At 45.1% G+C, this 18859-nt stretch overlaps 1 protein-coding gene across 2 annotated transcripts in view; it reads right to left on the bottom strand.

Moving 5' to 3' along the window:
- LOC144486179 (uncharacterized) overlaps positions 1–18859 on the bottom strand; it is a 29945-nt gene that overhangs the window by 7177 nt on the left and 3909 nt on the right. The window contains exons 2-7 of one of the 2 annotated variants that reach the window (XM_078204339.1): positions 15392–15473; positions 14403–14476; positions 13493–13528; positions 4443–5207; positions 1614–2256; positions 904–1025 (exon numbers count right to left, since the gene is read on the bottom strand). In XM_078204339.1, the coding sequence (XP_078060465.1) occupies positions 904–1025; positions 1614–2256; positions 4443–5207; positions 13493–13528; positions 14403–14456 (1620 nt within the window). In that variant the 5' untranslated portion in view covers positions 14457–14476; positions 15392–15473. The remainder of the gene's footprint in view (positions 1–903; positions 1026–1613; positions 2257–4442; positions 5208–13492; positions 13529–14402; positions 14477–15391; positions 15474–18859) is intronic. The other variant, XM_078204292.1, reaches the window with a different exon arrangement.

Raw genomic sequence — 18859 nt, 5'->3', positions numbered from 1 at the left:
GCCACAGCACTTTAGGAAAAAACGTCGCGGTCTTGGAGAGAGTGCGGGAGGAGATTTTCGGGAATGGTTCCTGGGGTGAGGGACTCCAGTCAATATGGTGAGACTGGAGAAGCTGGGATTATTACAAGAGATTTAATAGAAGCATTTAACATCATGAAGGGTTTTGATAGATGGGGAGAAACCCTCTCCACTGATAGGGCTGTTGGTAACCAGAGGAACCAAATTTCAAATAATTGGCAAAGAGTCAGAGGGGAGTTGAGATTCTTCATTGTGAGAATGCGCTGTCTGAAAGAGCAGTTGGAGCAGATTCAATAAAGGGAATTAGAAAATGAATGAATGATATCTAAGGAAAAGAAATGCAAGAGCATTTCATAGAGCTAGCACAAACACAATGGGCCGAATGGCCTCTTTCAGTGCTGTACGATTCTATGTCAGATTGTTTTATATCTTCACTCAAATATATGAAAAGTTTTCTATATCCATTTATTCATATTATAACTTGCCAAGGTCTTGTTTTGAAGTTGGGACAGGGCTGGAGCTGAAACAACCACGTTTGTTTTTTTTCTTTACTATAAAGTGGTAAATGCGGGGTGACTTTTAACATTTAAGAAAAGCTTGGACGGGTTCATGGATGAGAGGGGTGTGGAGGGATATGGTCCAAGTGCAGGTCAGTGGGACTAGGCAAAAAATGGTTCGGCACAGACAAGAAGGGCCAAAAGGCCTGTTTCTGAGCTGTAATTTTCTATGGTTCTATACCTGCTCAAGCTGGGATTTCCCGCCTCCAAATGTCGTTTGTTATTAGTTTAGTTGAACGCTGGGGCCGTGGAACAAACAGGAGGGTTATGACGCTATCAGCTCCTTTTTATCCTTACCCTAAAGTTGAAAACGATCAACTGGCCCTACCTGTTGGAGCTCAAGTGAGCTTTCAGGGCAGGACATCAGCTCCTGACAGACACAAGTGGGTAATCCACCTTCACTGAGTTTGCAGATCCTTCCATGCCTGCAGTGGATCTTCTTGCAAGAGTCTAAAATAAAAATAGAGTAAAAGTGTATCAGTTGTAATGTTCCCTTCATTAGTGTTTCATTTTTGATGGGAGAATTGCAACAGTTTAACGTTTCAGGTATTAGTGTCAGTTTAAAGAATGGAGTCCAAGCTCAAGATTTTTTTACAGTTTATTTATTAGTGTCACAAGTATGTCTACATTAACACCGCAATGAAGTTACTGTGAAAATCCCCTAGTCGCCACACTCCGGTGCCTGTTCAGGTACACTGAGGGAGAATTTAGCACCTCTTTCAGTCTGTGGGAGGAAACCGCACCACTCAGAGGAAACCCACACAGACATGGGGAGAACGTGCAGACTCTGCACAGACAGTGACCCAAGCTGGGAATCGAACCCAGGTCCCTGGCACTGTGAGGCAGCTGTGCTAATCACTGTGCCACATCTGACTACAATCATAATCTCCCATTGCTGTTCGTGAAACTGTAAACAAGTTAGTTCAAGATTAAAGATACCGATTCTGAAATACGAGATCAAGGACAGAAGGAACTATGACTCAAGTAAGCAAGTTGTTCACATCATTACTGATAAATCCACCCTCAGGTGATACTTACCGAGTTTGTTTTGTATGTTGCTGTTGTCAATCTTACTGCTATCATCACCATTGGCCCCATCACCATTTTCATTCTGAATGAAACCAGCTCCATTGTTGACATTGGAATTAGTGTTGCCTCCATCCTCTTCAAAATCAGCTCCATCATCATTATTGGAACCTGCTACATTGGCATTGGGATCATCTTCAATGGATTGAGTATTGTCCTGATTGGATCCCACTGCATTGATCTGATTAAGATCATCTTCAATGGATTGAGTATTGTCCTGATTGGATCCCACTGCATTGATCTGATTAAGATCCTCTTCAATGGATTGAGAATTGTCCTGATTGGATCCCACTGCATTGATCTGATTAAGATCCTCTTCAATGGATTGAGAATTGTCCTGATTGGATCCCACTGCATTGATCTGATTAAGATCCTCTTCAATGGATTGAGAATTGTCCTGATTGGACCCTACTGCATTGATCTGATTAAGATCATCTTCAATGGATTGCATACTATCCTGCTCCTGAGTATCTGGTGTGTTATTATTGGATACTGCTACATTCAGATTAGATTCTGTGCCACCATTATTGTTATCTTCCTCCTGGGAGAAGTCCATTGAATTCATAGATACTGTGTTGGTACCAATGTTCTGGGTCTGCAAACAATAGGGAAACTTCCATCAGATTACTGAAAGATTATGTAGCATCTGTGGATACAACTTCATACTAGCTTAGCTACTTGAGAATTTTTGCAACAATATAAAACATTGAAATCTGAAAGGGGGGGTGCGTGCGCGCACCCCTAGTGGAAATATTGAGGACATGCAGAGATGGAAATAGATTGTGATACAGATAATGTCCTATCTGTGACTCTGCTGCAAAGATAGGATTTGGTATCTTTCGCCATCTAGTCTGAACATAGTTAAGTAAGCATGAAGCATTTGGAGATTAATTCTTGCTAGAGAGATTTCAAACTGTTTATACATGTGAGGAAGACCTTTTTCACCCAGTGGGAGGTGAGAGTCCGGAACTCGCTGCTTGAAAGGGTGATGGAGGTAGAGAACATTTAAGAAGTTTTTTTTTAACCATTCATGGGACATGGGCGTCGCTGGCTGGCCAGCATTTATTGCCCATCCCCAGTTGCCCTTGAGAAGGTGGATGGTGAGCTGCCTTCTTGAATTAGATTTTGTAGTAATTGATACAACTGAGTGGTTTGCGAGGCCATGTCAGAGGGCAGTTGAGAGTTAACCACATTGCTGTGGCTCTGGAGTCACATGTAGACCAGACCAGGTAAGGATGGCAGATTTCCTTCCCTAAAGGACATTAGTGAACCAGATGGGTTTTTCCGACAATCGACAATGGTTTCATGGTCATCAGTAATTCCAGATATTTTTACATTGAATTCAAATTCCATCATCTGCAGTGGCGGGATTCGAACCCCGAACCCTCTGATTTCCCAGGACTATTTTATATATACCAATGAGGATTAGGTGATTGGAGTTAGATGATTTGCTCTTTTAGAATATTGGAGCATTTGCCACAAATTTTCAATGATTATAGTCAAAGTACTGATCTCATTTTCCTATGAAAAACCATAGATTGGCAGCTTTGATCAATATGAAATGTTATTTTACCTCTGCCTTTCATTTTGTGTCTTTTTTGTCTTTATATTTTAAAATTCAGTGTACAGAGAAGTGGCAGCTTTCAGATGGGCCACTGTGTTGGGGGATGAAGGACCACAGAGAGCAGCAACATTGACATACTCCTGCTTTTGGTGGTGATATAGGAAGATAAGAAATAAGAACAGTAGTAGACCATTGAGCCCCTTGAACCTGCTCTGCTAGTCAATAAGATCATGGTTGATCTTCTACCCATTCCACCGGATTCCCCCACATCCCTTGAGTCCCTTCATGTCCAAAAGCTCTTATCAATCTCCGTCTTCAACCTATTCAATGACTGAGTTTCCACAGCTCTCCTGTAGAGAATCCCAAAGATCCACAATCCTTCAATGATTTGATATCAGAAGGGCGTATTTTACACAGAGGGTGGTGGGGGCCTGGAATGCGCTGCCGGGCAAGGTGGTGGAGGCGGACACACTGGGAACGTTTAAGATTTATCTAGATAGCCACATGAACGAAGTGGGAATGGAGGGATACAAAAGAACGGTCTAGCTTGAACCAGGGAGCGGCGCAGGCTTGGAGGGCCGAAGGGCCTGTTCCTGTGCTGTATTGTTCTTTGTTCTTTTGTTCTGAGTGATGAATATTTCACCTCGCCTCACTCCGAAATGGATGACCCTTTACTCTAAATGAAGATTCAACAAGGTCAGCCATGGTCTTATTGAATGGCGGAGCAGACTCGAGGGGCTGAATGGTCTAGTCCTCATCCTAATTCGTATGTACGATCCCCTAATCCTGGACTCTCCAACAAGGAGTAACTGCCTTTCAGCTCTGAAATGTTAGTTTGGGATTTGACAGAACAGTGAGGCCAGAAATCTGAAGTGTTTAAGGGGAGGCTCAATGCCAACGGGAGAGAGAGACAAATGGAGGGAAACAGGGACAGGGTGAGAAGAGGCTGGTCAGGAATAGAAACCCCAGCATTGACCATTTGGGCTGAATGGCCTGTTTGTGTCGTCGACTCAATGTGATGAATATCAGAGATGCTGAGACATTCTTTGTGAGCAGTGTTTCTAAAGACACCAAGCTGAGAAAGGAATGAATCTTCACTTGGTCAGAATACCATGTTATCAAAGCTGAGACATCAGAGAATGTTCAGCCCCTTCTATTTTATCAATGAATAAAGCACCGAGTCTGTCTCGCAATAAATTAAAGAAAGAGACAAATACCTCAACCTCCAGAGTTAAATCATCTTCATCCAAGTTTTCAGTTGGCATTTGCTGATTGGAAAATTCCTCATTATTCAGAGTTTGATCATATTCCTCATCCAATTCGACTGGCTCATAGATTGTGTCTTGTTGGCTAAGACCCTCATCAACGTCTCTGATCATAGAATAATCTTCACCGTTTAATCCCAATGAATCCATTCCTTGCACAGAGTCAGTGTATGGGAGCACGCTAGCAGGTTCCTCTGGATCAAGTACTTCCGTTGCCAGTTCCTCAATGTTTTGTTGATTGAACCCAGCATCCACTGCATTGGTATCTATCTCTGGTGTGAAAGGTCTTTCATTAGCTGGTAAAAAGGGTACCTCGTCACCTGGTACCATAGGTACTCCGTTATTATTTCCCACCCCACCACCTGGTACACTAAATGGTTCAAGGATAAAGGGAACCATGACCAGTGTATCTTCCTCAGATGACGCCTCAGTACTTGTGCTGAGGGCATTTACTTGAGCACTATTGACTGGCAAAACATTAAGTCTACTTGCCGTCCAGGGATAGAAATTAAAATGCGGTGTATTATAAGAATATCGCTGGAAAGGATCCCGGTTGAGGATAGGAATGTAGCTATTGGTGTTAAGGTATTGGTTAGGATTGTAGAGTGGAACGTATTCATTGAAGTATGGATCTTGTGGGCTCCCAAATCTGTTTAATCGTTGGCCAGTTTGAAATAAGCGGTTGTTTAGGAACGGGAAAGGATTCACAACTGTGACCTGTTGATTGAAATGAAGCAATTGTCATAATTATAGAGCAAAAAAGACATAACATTATCAAACGTTCTCAAAGTTTATTCTATAATTAGGCAGAAGTGAACAACATACACAATGCACAGGGAGCAGCAACCTCCATTTCTATCATTGCTTCATATTGGGGGAAGGTCAAAAGCCTTCATCGGCCTAATCAACATTGGACTGACTGACTATCACTCTCATCACACTGGAGTGATGCGTCCGTCTCTCAGTGCGTCCCGTTAGTTCAATATTCTCCTGAACCTTTCAACTTGAAGGTTTCTTGCACCAAAGTTTCTGAGAATGAGAGTGGATATTGGCAAGGCAGGGATAATGGGATGGGAAGGTATCAGTGATGAACAGTCCATCTCCTTAACCAGTGATATTTAAGGATTATGAAACGGAGGAATCACAGAGAAGGAATTAGAATTAAATCAGGTCTAGAAGGAAAATATTGTGCCGAGTGAAAAAAAAGACAGAAAGTAGGAAAGAAGTGTTAGAATTTTTTTTTAAAATGTTTAAGTCTCCAGCAACACTTTTTTACAGGGGCAATTCTCAGCCCATCTCCAACATCGGAGAGAGAACAGCAACACAGGCTGAAAATCCAGAGAGAGTGAGGAAAGGCGATTCTGTCCGGAGAGATCGCGTTCCACCATTTTCCGTGTCTCTTGTCAGTGACGTAGTGAGATTCACACAGACAAAGGCGAGAACTTCATTTAATTATATGTTTGAATATCATTACCCCTCCCCCCCTTCTGGTGCTATATTTCCCCCCTCGCTATATTTTCAAACCATCAGCGCGGTTTACAACAGGTTCACCCAGGCGTAAACATGTCGTGGGGATCCCCCGAGGGCGCAAAGGTCAGTATAGCCCCCTGGGGAGAGGGACATACCCAGGCAGTGGCCAGGCAATGCCCCTGGCACAGGCTGGCACTGCAGTGCCAGGGACGGTCCCCAGTGGGGGCCTCATGGGATTGGGGGAGAGGGGCACGTGTGTGTAGTGGGGAGGAGAGAGAGGGAGATGCGGGTGATGATTGTTGGCGATGGGGGGGGGGGAATGGGGAGTGGGAAAGGAAGATGCTGGCGATGACTGTTGGTGAGGGGAGAGAGAAAGAGAGAGGGGGAAATACCAGCGATGACTGTTGGTGGTGGGGAGGATGCTGGTGTTGATTGTAAGGTGGGGGGGTAGGAGAAGGGGTGTGTCCTCCATGGTGGGATGGGGGTTACTCCCTAGTATGGCAGTTCTGGTGGTGGTCTCAATTCCACATTCCTGTCAGGCCCACCCCATAACCTTTACTCTTCTGTCTCTCATCAATCTCTTTAACTTTGCATTTTTTTGACAATGCAAACTTGCCTCTTTCTCTGGAGAGAATCAGTCCTGACACTTTTGTTCAGATTCCACCCCACATTAACAAGGGGATTGTACAATTTAAATTGTTCCCCTTCTGGACCAGTAGGGTTAATTGGCATCAACAGTTATTGCCTTGTTAAATATGCATTTACCTGATTAAAAACCAGAGGCAACATTCTGCCATGGGCCTAAGAGCAATAATTATACAAATCCCACCAATTCTTTAAAACATAAGAACATAAGAAATAGGAGCAGGAATAGGCCATCTAGCCCCTCGAGCCTGCCCCGCCATTCAATAAGATCATGGCTGATCTGACGTGGATCAGTACCACTTACCCGCCTGATCCCCATAACCCTTAATTCCCTTACCGCTCAGGAATCCATCCATCCGCGCTTTAAACATATTCAGCGAGGTAGCCTCCACCACCTCAGTGGGCAGAGAATTCCAGAGATTCACCACCCTCTGGGAGAAGAAGTTCCTCCTCAACTCTGTCTTAAACCGACCCCCCTTTATTTTGAGGCTGTGTCCTCTAGTTTTAACTTCCTTACTAAGTGGAAAGAATCTCTCCGCCTCCACCCTATCCAGCCCCCGCATTATCTTATAAGTCTCCATAAGATCCCCCCTCATCCTTCTAAACTCCAACGAGTACAAACCCAATCTCCTCAGCCTCTCCTCATAATCCAAACCCCTCATCTCCGGTATCAACCTGGTGAACCTTCTCTGCACTCCCTCCAATGCCAATATATCCTTCCTCATATAAGGGGACCAATACTGCACACAGTATTCCAGCTGCGGCCTCACCAATGCCCTGTACAGGTGCATCAAGACATCCCTGCTTTTATATTCTATCCCCCTCGCAATATAGGCCAACATCCCATTTGCCTTCTTGATCACCTGTTGTACCTGCAGACTGGGCTTTTGCGTCTCATGCACAAGGACCCCCAGGTCCCTTTGCACGGTAGCATGTTTTAATTTGTTTCCATTGAGATAGTAATCCCATTTGTTATTATTTCCTCCAAAGTGTATAACCTCGCATTTCTCAACGTTATACTCCATTTGCCATATCCTCGCCCACTCACTCAGCCTGTCCAAATCTCTCTGCAGATCTTCTCCGTCCTCCACACAATTCACTTTTCCACTTATCTTTGTGTCGTCTGCAAACTTCGTTACCCTACACTCCGTCCCCTCCTCCAGATCATCTATATAAATGGTAAATAGTTGCGGCCCGAGTACTGATCCCTGCGGCACGCCACTAGTTACCTTCCTCCAACCGGAAAAACACCCATTTATTCCGACTCTTTGCTTCCTGTCGGATAGCCAGTCCCCAATCCACTTTAACACACTACCCCCAACTCCGTGTGCCCTAATCTTCTTCAGCAGCCTTTTATGGGGCACCTTATCAAACGCCTTTTGGAAATCCAAAAACACCGCATCCACCGGTTCTCCTCCATCAACCGCCCTCATCACATCTTCATAAAAATCCAACATGTTCGTCAAGCACGACTTTCCCCTCATGAATCCATGCTGCGTCTGATTGATCGAACCATTTCTATCCAGATGCCCTGCTATCTCCTCTTTAATAATGGATTCCAGCATTTTCCCTACTACAGACGTTAAGCTGACCGGCCTATAGTTACCCGCCTTTTGTCTCCTTCCTTTTTTAAACAGCGGCGTAACATTAGCCGTTTTCCAATCAACCGGCACTACCCCAGAATGCAACGAGTTTTGATAAATAATCACTAACGCATCCACTATTACCTCTGACATTTCTTTCAATACCCTGGGATGCATTCCATCCGGACCCGGGGACTTGTCCACCTTCAGTCCCATTAGTCTACCCAGCACTGCCTCTCTGGTAACATTAAATTGTATTAAGTATTTCTCCTGCTGCCAACCCTCTATCGTTAATATTTGGCAAACTATTTGTGTCCTCCACCGTGAAGACCGACACAAAAAACTTATTTAAAGACTCAGCCATATCCTCATTTCCCACTATTATCTCCCCCCTCTCGTCCTCCAAGGGTCCAACATTCACTCTAGCCACTCTATTCCTTTTTATATATTTATAAAAACTTTTACTATCATTTTTTATATTAATTGCTAGCCTAGCTTCATAGTCTATCCTTCCTTTCTTTATCGCTTTCTTAGTCTCTCTTTGTTGTTTCTTAAATTTTTCCCAATCACTTGTTTCTCCACTATTTTTGGCCACTCTGTACGCAGCTGTTTTTATTTTAATACTCTCCTTTATTTCCTTCGTTATCCACGGCTGGTTCTCCCTTTTCTTACAATCCTTGTTTTTTGCTGGAATATATTTTTGCTGAGAACTGAAAAGGATCTCCTTAAAAATCCTCCACTGTTCCTCAGCTATCCTACCTGCCAGCCTGCTCTCCCAGTCTACCTTAGCCAATTCATCCCTCATCCTATCATATTTCCCTCTGTTCAAACAGAGGACACTGGTTTGAGACCAAACTTTCTCCTCTTCCATCTGAATCAGAAATTCGACCATATTGTGGTCACTAGACCCAAGAGGGTCCTTCACAATAAGATCCTTAATTCTACCTACCTCGTTACACAATACCAGATCCAAAATAGCTCGTTCCCTCGTCGGTTCCGTAACATGCTGTTCAAGGAAACTATCCCGACAGCATTCTAAGAAATCTTCCTCCATTCCACCCTTACCGACTTGAGTCTGCCAGTCAATGTGCATGTTGAAGTCCCCCATGATTATTGCCGTTCCGTTTTTACACGCATCCCTTATCTGCTTGTTTATAGCCCTCCCTACCTCATCATTATTATTTGGGGGCCTATATACCACACCTACTAGTGTCTTTCTCCCTCTACTATTCCTCATCTCTACCCATAATGATTCCACGTTTTGTTCCTCAGAGCCTATGTCATCCCTCAGTACTACCCTGATATTATCTCTTATTAATAGCGCGACCCCACCACCTTTTCCTTCCTGTCTATTCTTCCTAAACGCCTGATACCCCTGGATATTCATCTCCCAGTCCTGGTCACCTTTCATAGAACATAGAACATTACAGCGCAGAACAGGCCCTTCGGCCCACGATGTTGCACCGACCAGTTAAAAAAAAAACTGTGACCCTCCAACCTAAACCAATTTCTTTTCGTCCATGAACCTATCTACGGATCTCTTAAACGCCCCCAAACTAGGCGCATTTACTACTGATGCTGGCAGGGCATTCCAATCCCTCACCACCCTCTGGGTAAAGAACCTACCCCTGACATCGGTTCTATAACTACCCCCCCTCAATTTAAAGCCATGCCCCCTCGTGCTGGATTTCTCCATCAGAGGAAAAAGGCTATCACTATCCACCCTATCTAAACCTCTAATCATCTTATATGTTTCAATAAGATCCCCTCTTAGCCGCCGCCTTTCCAGCGAAAACAATCCCAAATCCCTCAGCCTCTCCTCATAGGATCTCCCCTCCATACCAGGCAACATCCTGGTAAACCTCCTCTGCACCCTCTCCAAAGCCTCCACATCCTTCCTGTAATGTGGGGACCAGAACTGCACACAGTACTCCAAGTGCGGCCGCACCAGAGTTGTGTACAGTTGCAACATAACGCTACGACTCCTAAATTCAATCCCCCTACCAATAAACGCCAAGACACCATATGCCTTTTTAACAACCTTATCTACTTGATTCCCAACTTTCAGGGATCTATGCACACATACACCTAGATCCCTCTGCTCCTCCACACTATTCAAAGTCCTCCCGTTAGCCCTATACTCAACACATCTGTTATTCCTACCAAAGTGAATTACCTCACACTTCTCCGCATTAAACTCCATCCGCCACCTCTCGGCCCAACTTTGCAACCTGTCTAAGTCTTCCTGCAAACTACGACACCCTTCCTCACTGTCTACCACACCACCGACTTTGGTGTCATCAGCAAATTTGCTAATCCACCCAACTATACCCTCATCCAGATCATTAATAAATATTACAAACAGCAGTGGCCCCAAAACAGATCCCTGAGGTACACCACTTGTAACCGCACTCCATGATGAATATTTACTATCAACCACCACCCTCTGTTTCCTATCCGCTAGCCAATTCCTGATCCAATTTCCTAGATCACCCCCAATCCCATACATCTGCATTTTCTGCAGAAGCCTACCATGGTGAACCTTATCAAACGCCTTACTAAAATCCATATATACCACGTCCACTGCCTTGCCCCCATCCACCTCCTTGGTCACTTTCTCAAAAAACTCAATAAGGTTAGTAAGGCACGACCTACCTGCCACAAAACCATGCTGACTATCACCTATCAATTCATTACTCTCCAAATAACTATAAATCCTATCCCTTATAATTTTTTCCAACATCTTGCCGACAACAGAAGTGAGACTCACCGGTCTATAATTCCCGGGGAAGTCTCTGTTCCCCTTCTTAAACAATGGGACAACATTCGCTAACCTCCAATCTTCTGGTACTATACCAGAGGCCAACGACGACCTGAAGATCAGAGCCACGTTTCTGTAATGGCCACTAGATCGTACCCACTTGTGCTGATTTGCACCATCAACTCATTCACCTTGTTCCGAATGCTTCGTGCATTCAGGCAAAGTGTCCTTATTCCAGCTTTTATCTGAACCCGCTTTGATGAGTCGCGAACACCCTCTCCCTCTACTCCCTTATCTAAATTACCGCCTTCATTCACTTGCACCCTCTCCTCTACCATTAATTTTGTAATTCCCCTTACCCCTGCATCCTCCCCCCCCATCAATTAGTTCCTTGATCCTAGTCAACTCTTCTAGCTCCCCTCCCCCCAACCTATCTAGTTTAAATTCTCCCCAGTAGCCTTAGCCAACCTACCGGCCAGGATATTGGTCCCCGTGTGATTCAAGTTCCACCCGTTTTTTGTATACAGATCACCCCTGCCCCTAAAGAGGTCCCAATGGTCCAGGAACCTGAATCCCTGCCCCCTGCACCAGTCCCTCAGCCACACATTCATCCTCCACCTCACTCCATTCCTGCCCTCACCTTCCCGTGGCACAGGCAGTAATCCTGAGATTACTACCTTTGCTTTCCTCTTTCTCAGCTGTCTCCCTAATTCCCTGTACTCCCTTTTCATGACCCCTTCTCCCTTCCTACCCACAAAACAGCAAGAGAATTAACGGAGAAATGATGTCAGTGTGAAACAAAGTGATATGAATCAGTCCACAAATCACAGCGTACCCCTTCATCCCCTGAAATCTGATCTGATTTGCAGATTAATAGAAACCCGTATCGTTACCACATCGTTAACTGTGTCAACAAGCTCCAGCCATTATATTAAATGTGTGTACAACCTTATACCTGTCATCGGAATAACTTCTACATTAACATTCTTAAAACCCCTGGTCCTGGGACTCTTATGAGATGAACATTTATCTGACTAAGAAGCATACTGAGGGTAAGCTAAATGGAGAAAAGATCTAATGAAGGGATTTTGAACAAGACTGGAAGAACACTTCACTCATATCAAAAGGAAGACAAATGGAGTTCTTTGGACAAGCTATAAATGCAGAAGAGTTAGAGATGCCCAGTCACCACTGGGAGGATGAATGAAAGGAATGTGAGAGACTGGCAGTAAAAGGAAGCAGATGGACAACTTTAGGGACCACTTTAACCAGAACACCTGATATGAGACTTTCCACCTGATCAGAAAGTGGATAAGACAATAGCCGCCTATGCCAGTTGACATGGAGACCTAGGTGAAGAACAGTCAAATGGCCGAGAGTTCACTTCCCTGTCCAGCTCCAACAGACTGATCCTGTAACTCTGATATAACCAGTCAACACAGGGACATGGATCTACGGAAATGGCAGCAGTAGAGGCCATTCGGCCCTTCAAGCTTGCTCCTCCATTCGATAATCTCATGTCTGACCTGGTAGTGGTCTTAATTCCACATTCCTGTCCGGCCCTCCCCATAATCCTTTACTCTTCTGTCTCTCATCAATCTCTCTAACTCTGCCTTGAAGAAATTCAATGAGTTTGCCTCCATTGGGGAAGAGAAAATCTTTTTAATCTTAAAGGAGAGATTTCTTCTTAATCTGTGTCCCCTGGTCCCAACCTACCACACAAGAGGAAAGATTCTCTGAGTATCCACCCTATCAAATCCCTTCAGGATCTTACATGTTTCAGAAAGATCATCTCTCATTCTTCTAAACTCAAAGACGATATCAAGTCTGAGATACTCCAGGGTCCGCTCTATACAGCGTTTTCCTGTGCACTCTTACAATGGGTGAAGTCCCATGCTTTCCCAGTCTATGTGGACTCCTCCTCCTCCCTTTTCACATTTTGGGGTTCAGATAAGGCAATAACTCTGATCCCCTCGAAGTCTCCATCAGCTTTGGCCCCTCCAACTCAGCCATTCCAGTGGAGTTGCCAGAGCAACCTGTCATCCTTCACTCAATTCCAGTTCATCCAGAACCCTGCAAACTATATCCCCCTCAGCCCCCCACCATTCTCACTGACTCACATTGGCTTCTGCTCCCAACCACCAACATTCAATTTAAAATTCTCATCCTATTTTTTAAATCCTTTAGCCTGTAAACCACGCTCACTTCCATCATTCTCTCTGACAATGTCTTCTGGTACATCCTCTCCTCTCTTTGGCAGCTGTACCTTCAGCGGCCACAATTCCAGGCTTGCCAATCCCTCCCCAAACCTCCTACCCTCCAACACTTGCCTCAGCTTACACTCCCTTGTTTAGCCAGCTCTCTAACTGAGCGGTGGGCGAGTGCTCGGAATAGCCAGTTGTTTGTCTCAGCCCCCTCTCAGCGTCTCTGCAAAACACCTGCACCTGTTTATACTCCTTTCTACATTCACTGAAAAGCATTTTATTCAAAATTAAACGGGTTAAAGGAACCATTTAAAAAAAATAATGGAAAAGGCAACTTACCTCTGTACTGCTGGACAAATCTCTGACTTTACGGATCTGAAACATTAGATGGAAGACATTGTGAATGATACAAAGGAATTTTCCGGATGATCACTGGGACAGAGTAACTTACTCTCATTTTCAGTTTCCAGCCACTGTTGTCTTTAGTGTCTCGAGGAGAATCTCAGGGATGAGGGAGAGAAATGACGAATGTTTTTGGGGTTAATTTCCCGATGTTTTGGGGAAAATCACCCAGAACTCTTCCTGTTATTGGCTGAAAATATTCTCTGTGCCCTGAGGTTGGGTGAGTGTGATCGAGGTTTGCTGATCTTCACTCACCTTTCTCTTCATATCTTCATCCACGAGTCCCTACAGCCTCTCCCCGCTCTACTTTCTATCGGCTATAACCCTGAGTCTGTGTCAGTGACCACTCTTCCCTGTACACGGGTCTGTCAATCCCCCCGTGTTCCCAGGCACTGTGCTGGAATGTACAGGTCTGTGCTTAAAGCAATAAACCTCACAATTCAACACATTCTTCATCCTCATGTGCAGTGAGTCTAGTCAGACAATGTCATCAGCTTCACAGTAAGAAGTCTCACAACACCGGGTTAAAGTCCAACAGGTTTATTTGGAATCACAAGTTTTCGGAGTGCTGCTCACTCACCTGATGGAGGGGCAACGCTCCGAAAGCTCGTGATTCCAAATAAACCTGTTGGACTTTAACCTGGTGTTGTGAGACTTCTTAATGTGCCCACCCCAGTCCAACGCCAGCATCTCCACATCATAGCTACCAGCTTCTTACACTCTCCTTTAAGGGTAATAGCTGGACTCTGATTAATTGGGACAATTAGACATTCAAAGAAGTTAACAAATTATTTCTGGTTTCATTTAATTAGCAAGTAGCTTCCTATTTGGAAAAGGTCCTACTTACCGGGCTGGTAAACACTACGGCCACCAGACACGTGATGACAATGACAGTTTTCATCTTTATGCGGGGTTTCTGATCTGCAATACAAGACTTCCTTCATTAGAGAGCAGAGTGTGAAATCACCCGGCCAAAAGCTTCAAATAGTCACCTTCCCTCTTGTCAGCATCTCAGCGTGTTTGTACACACCTTGCTCAACTGTTACTCATTCTGTTCATCTTTGATGAGGGGGAAATTGTCGCAAGGCATCCAACGGAAGCATCATCACAAGAAGAAATGATCTGAAGAAGAAATGATCTGAAGATACCTATCCTAAGAGAGGGGTAATGTTGAGAGGGGAGAAGCTGGGGGAAAGGGGGAATTGTGTGGGGGGATGGGCAGAGGTGGGAGGAATGGAGAAAGGATGGTGACCAAAATATTGGTCAAAGAGGTTGAGGACCTTAAAGGAAGAGAGGAAGCTGAAGAGTCATTGAGTGTCTTTAAGACAGAGATAGATAGGTTCTTGATTAATAAGGGGATCAGGGGTTGTGGGGAAAAGGTAGGAGAATGGGGATGAGAAAAATATCAGCCATGATTGAATGACAGAGTAAACTCGATGGGCCGAGTGGCCTAATTCTGCTCCTATGTCTTATGGAGACTGGTGGGGCTTCAGGAGCAATTTTGAGTAAGGGAATGTATGAGTGTCAGGATGGAAGAGGTTACAGGGTGAGGCTCTGCGGATTTTTATACTGGGGGATGAGAATTGTAATTGTTGTTGTAGAATGGGAGACAATGCAGGAGCTGGGGTTATGTATAATTGGGGCAGCATACCGATAGGGGTTTAGGATGTGTTCAGTAAGGATGGAGACCAGAAAACTGGACATTGAAATAATCAGGGCTGGAGGTGACAAAGGCACGATGAGGGGTTCAGCTGTAGGAAGCGTTCATTTCCCCAGAAAAGTGGGATCGCAACGTTCTGAGATATTTACATCCAACTTAAAATTAAATACAAATACCTTCAAATATTTCCCCACAACAACAATCTCTCCAGGGAATTGCTGGAACTCTGGGCCTGAGAGGCTGAATCCAGAATGAAATCTAAAGGGAAAGTTGGAGAAGTATTTGAGACTGAGGAACTTAACGGGACCTAAAGCAGACACCTGGGACTAAACACAACGGCTCTTTCAAAGCGCAAACACACATATGATGGGTTGAATGGCCTCCTTCAGTTCTGCATGCTTCTATAATTCAGATTTTCTGTTGTCATGTGAAACTGGTGGATGGAAAATGGAGCAATTTGTTTTGCAGTTTGTCTACACGGTTAACAGCTCGTTCCACCTTCAGGTCATGTCACGGGGAGATTGCAACAACTCCTGTCTGGTACTGCACCGTCATTATGTGAGTACATCCACACCCTCGAGTTCTACTCTTGGATCAGCCTGTGAACAACAAGTTCCTTTCAGACATTGCTCCATCATCACGCTACATCCCTCCACTCCACACCTCGTGGTGGCAATCTCCAGGTTGGGCAGGGCAGCTCAACAACAACAAATTACATTTAACTAGCACCTTTCTCTTCCCAAGATGCTTCACAGAGATTCAGTAAACAAAATTTGACACTGAACCACTTCAGGAGATGTTAAGCCCCAGGTGACCAAAAGCTTGGCCAGAGAGATAGGTTTTAAACAGACTAAGAGGAGTTGGAGAGATTTAGTTAGGAAATGTCAGAGCTTAATGTCCAGGCAGCTGAAAAGGGTCACCAATGGTTGGATGAAGGGAATTGGATTTGGGGCCTGAATTGAGGAGTGCAGGGATTTCATGGGGGTGGAGGAGGTTACAAAGATTGGGATGGGTATGGACATGGACAGTTTGAACATGGGAATTCTAAACTTGTGATGGGCAAGACTGGGAGCCCGTGTAGGTCAGCGAGCAGAGGGATCGGTAAGGATGATCAGTTGATGGTGGGGTTAGGCTTTGGGCAGGAGAGTTTTGGATCAACCCAGATTTAGGTAGGATGCAGGACGGGAGTGTGAATATCAGATTCAGCAAGTTGAAGGTGGCAAAGACATAGGGAATGATTTCTGAGATGGACTGAGACAGAGTTGGAATCAGGGACTGTAGAATTTTGACATCATCATACTACCTATTTATATATTCATTCATGGAACATGGGCATCGCTGGCTGGCGAGCATTTATTGCCCATCCCTAGTTGTCCAAGGCCAGTTGAAAATAATCACATTGCTGTGGATCTGGAGTCACATGTAGGGCAGACCAGGTGAGGATGGCAGATTTCCTTCCCTAAAGGACATTAGTGAACCAGATGGGTTTTTCCAACAATTGGCAATGGTTTCATGGTCATCAGTAGATTCTTAATTCCAGATAGGGTGGCATGGTGGCACAGTGGTTAGCACTACTGCCTGAAGCGCCAGGGACCCGGGTTCAATTCCCGGCTTGGGTCACTGTCTGTGTGGAGTTTGTACGTTCTCCCCACGTCTGCGTGGGTTTCCTCCCACACTCCAAAGATGTGCTGGTTAGGTGGATTGGCCATGCTAACCTGCCCCTTAGTGTCAGGAGGACTAGCAGGGTAAATGCATGGGGTTATGGGGATAGGGCCTGGGTGGGATTGTGGTTGGTGCAGACTCGATGGGCCGAATGGCTTCCTTCTGCACTGTAGGAATTCTATGATATTTTAATTGAATTCAAATTCTACCGTCTGCCGTAGTGGGATTTGAACCCAGGTCCCCAGAACGCTAGCTGAGTTTCTGGATTAAGTCTAGTGATAATACCACTAGGCCATCGCCTCCCCAACTGTCCCAATTTCCAAGATATAAAGAGTGTGCAGGTGAAAGTGAGCCGTGCTCTGGATCACGGAGTTAGTCTGGTTACTATGGTCCCAATTTGACTTTCAAATGCAGGGGTATTGGTCACAATCTCAAACTGAAAAAGATTCTCGATTTTTTTCCTCAATCCTAAATTGGCTTTTAGCATTTATCCAATCCCTTTCCCAAAAGGAAGTTTGATTCTTGTCAATAAGGATTCACTGATGGATTTTCTCTCCCCTTTGTAGAACATAGAACATAGAAACAATACAGCACAAACAGGCCCTTCGGCCCACAAGTTGCGCTGGTCATGTCCCTACCTACCTAGGCTTATATATAGGCTTACCTATAATCCTCAATCCAATTAAGTCCCATGTACTCATCCAGAAGTCTCTTAAAAGACCCTATCGAGTTTGCCTTCACCACCACTGACGGCAGCCGATTCCACTCACCCATCACCCTCTGAGTGAAAAACTTACCCCTGACATCTCCTCTCTACCTCCTCCCCAGCACCTTAAACCTGTGTCCTCTCGTAGCAGCCATTTCAGCCCTGGGAAAAAGCCTCCGAGAATCCACCCGATCTATACCTCTCAACACCTTGTTCACCTCTATCAGGTCACCTCTCATCCTTCGTCTCTCCAAGGAGAAAAGACCGAGCTCCCTCAGTCTATCCTCATAAGGCATGCCAACCAATCCAGGCAACATCCTTGTAAATCTTCTCTGCATCCTTTCAATCACTTCCACATCCCTCCTGTAATGAGGCGACCAGAACTGAGCACAGTACTCCAAGTGGGGTCTGACGAGGGTCTTATAAAGCTGCATCATTATCTCCCGACTCCTAAACTCAATCCCTCGATTGATGAAGGCCAGCACACCATACGCCTTCTTAACCACCTCCTCTACCTGTGAGGCCGATTTAAGAGTCCTATGGACCCGGATCCCAAGGTCCTTCTGATCCTCTACACTGCTAAGAGTCTTACCCTTGATATTATACTCCTTCATCCCATTTGACCTGCCAAAATGGACCACTACACATTTTTCCGGGTTGAAGTCCATCTGCCACTTCTCCGCCCAGTCTTGCATCCTATCTATGTCATGCTGCAGCTTCTGACATCCCTCCAACCTATCCACAACACCACCAACCTTCGTGTCGTCGGCAAACTTACCAAACCATCCCTCCACTTCCTCATCCAGGTCATTTATGAAAATGACAAACAGCAAGGGTCCCAGAACAGATCCCTGGGGCACACCACTGGTGACCGAGCTCCATTCAGAAAAAGACCTATCTACAACCACTCTCTGCCTTCTGCAGGCAAGCCAGTTCTGGATCCACAAGGCAACAGCCCCTTGGATCCCATGCCCTCTCACTTTCTCGAGAAGTCTTGCATGGGGGACCTTATTGAATGCCTTGCTGAAGTCCATGTAAACCACATCTACCGCTTTTCCTTCGTCAATGTGTTTAGTCACATTTTCAAAGAACTCCACCAGGCTGGTAAGGCATGATTTGCCTTTGACAAAGCCGTGCTGACTACTTTTGAGCATACTAAACTCCTCTAAATGTTCTTAGAATCTTAGAATCTTAGAAACCCTACAGCACAGAGAAAGGCCATTCGGCCCATCGAATCTGCACCGACCACAATCCCACCCAGGCCCTACCCCCATAT

The sequence above is a fragment of the Mustelus asterias genome, chromosome 1, assembly GCF_964213995.1.
Source record: "Mustelus asterias chromosome 1, sMusAst1.hap1.1, whole genome shotgun sequence".
Lineage (NCBI taxonomy): Eukaryota > Metazoa > Chordata > Chondrichthyes > Carcharhiniformes > Triakidae > Mustelus > Mustelus asterias.
The sequence above is the reverse complement of the archived record's forward strand: the minus strand, read 5'-3'. Positions and strand labels throughout refer to the sequence as shown.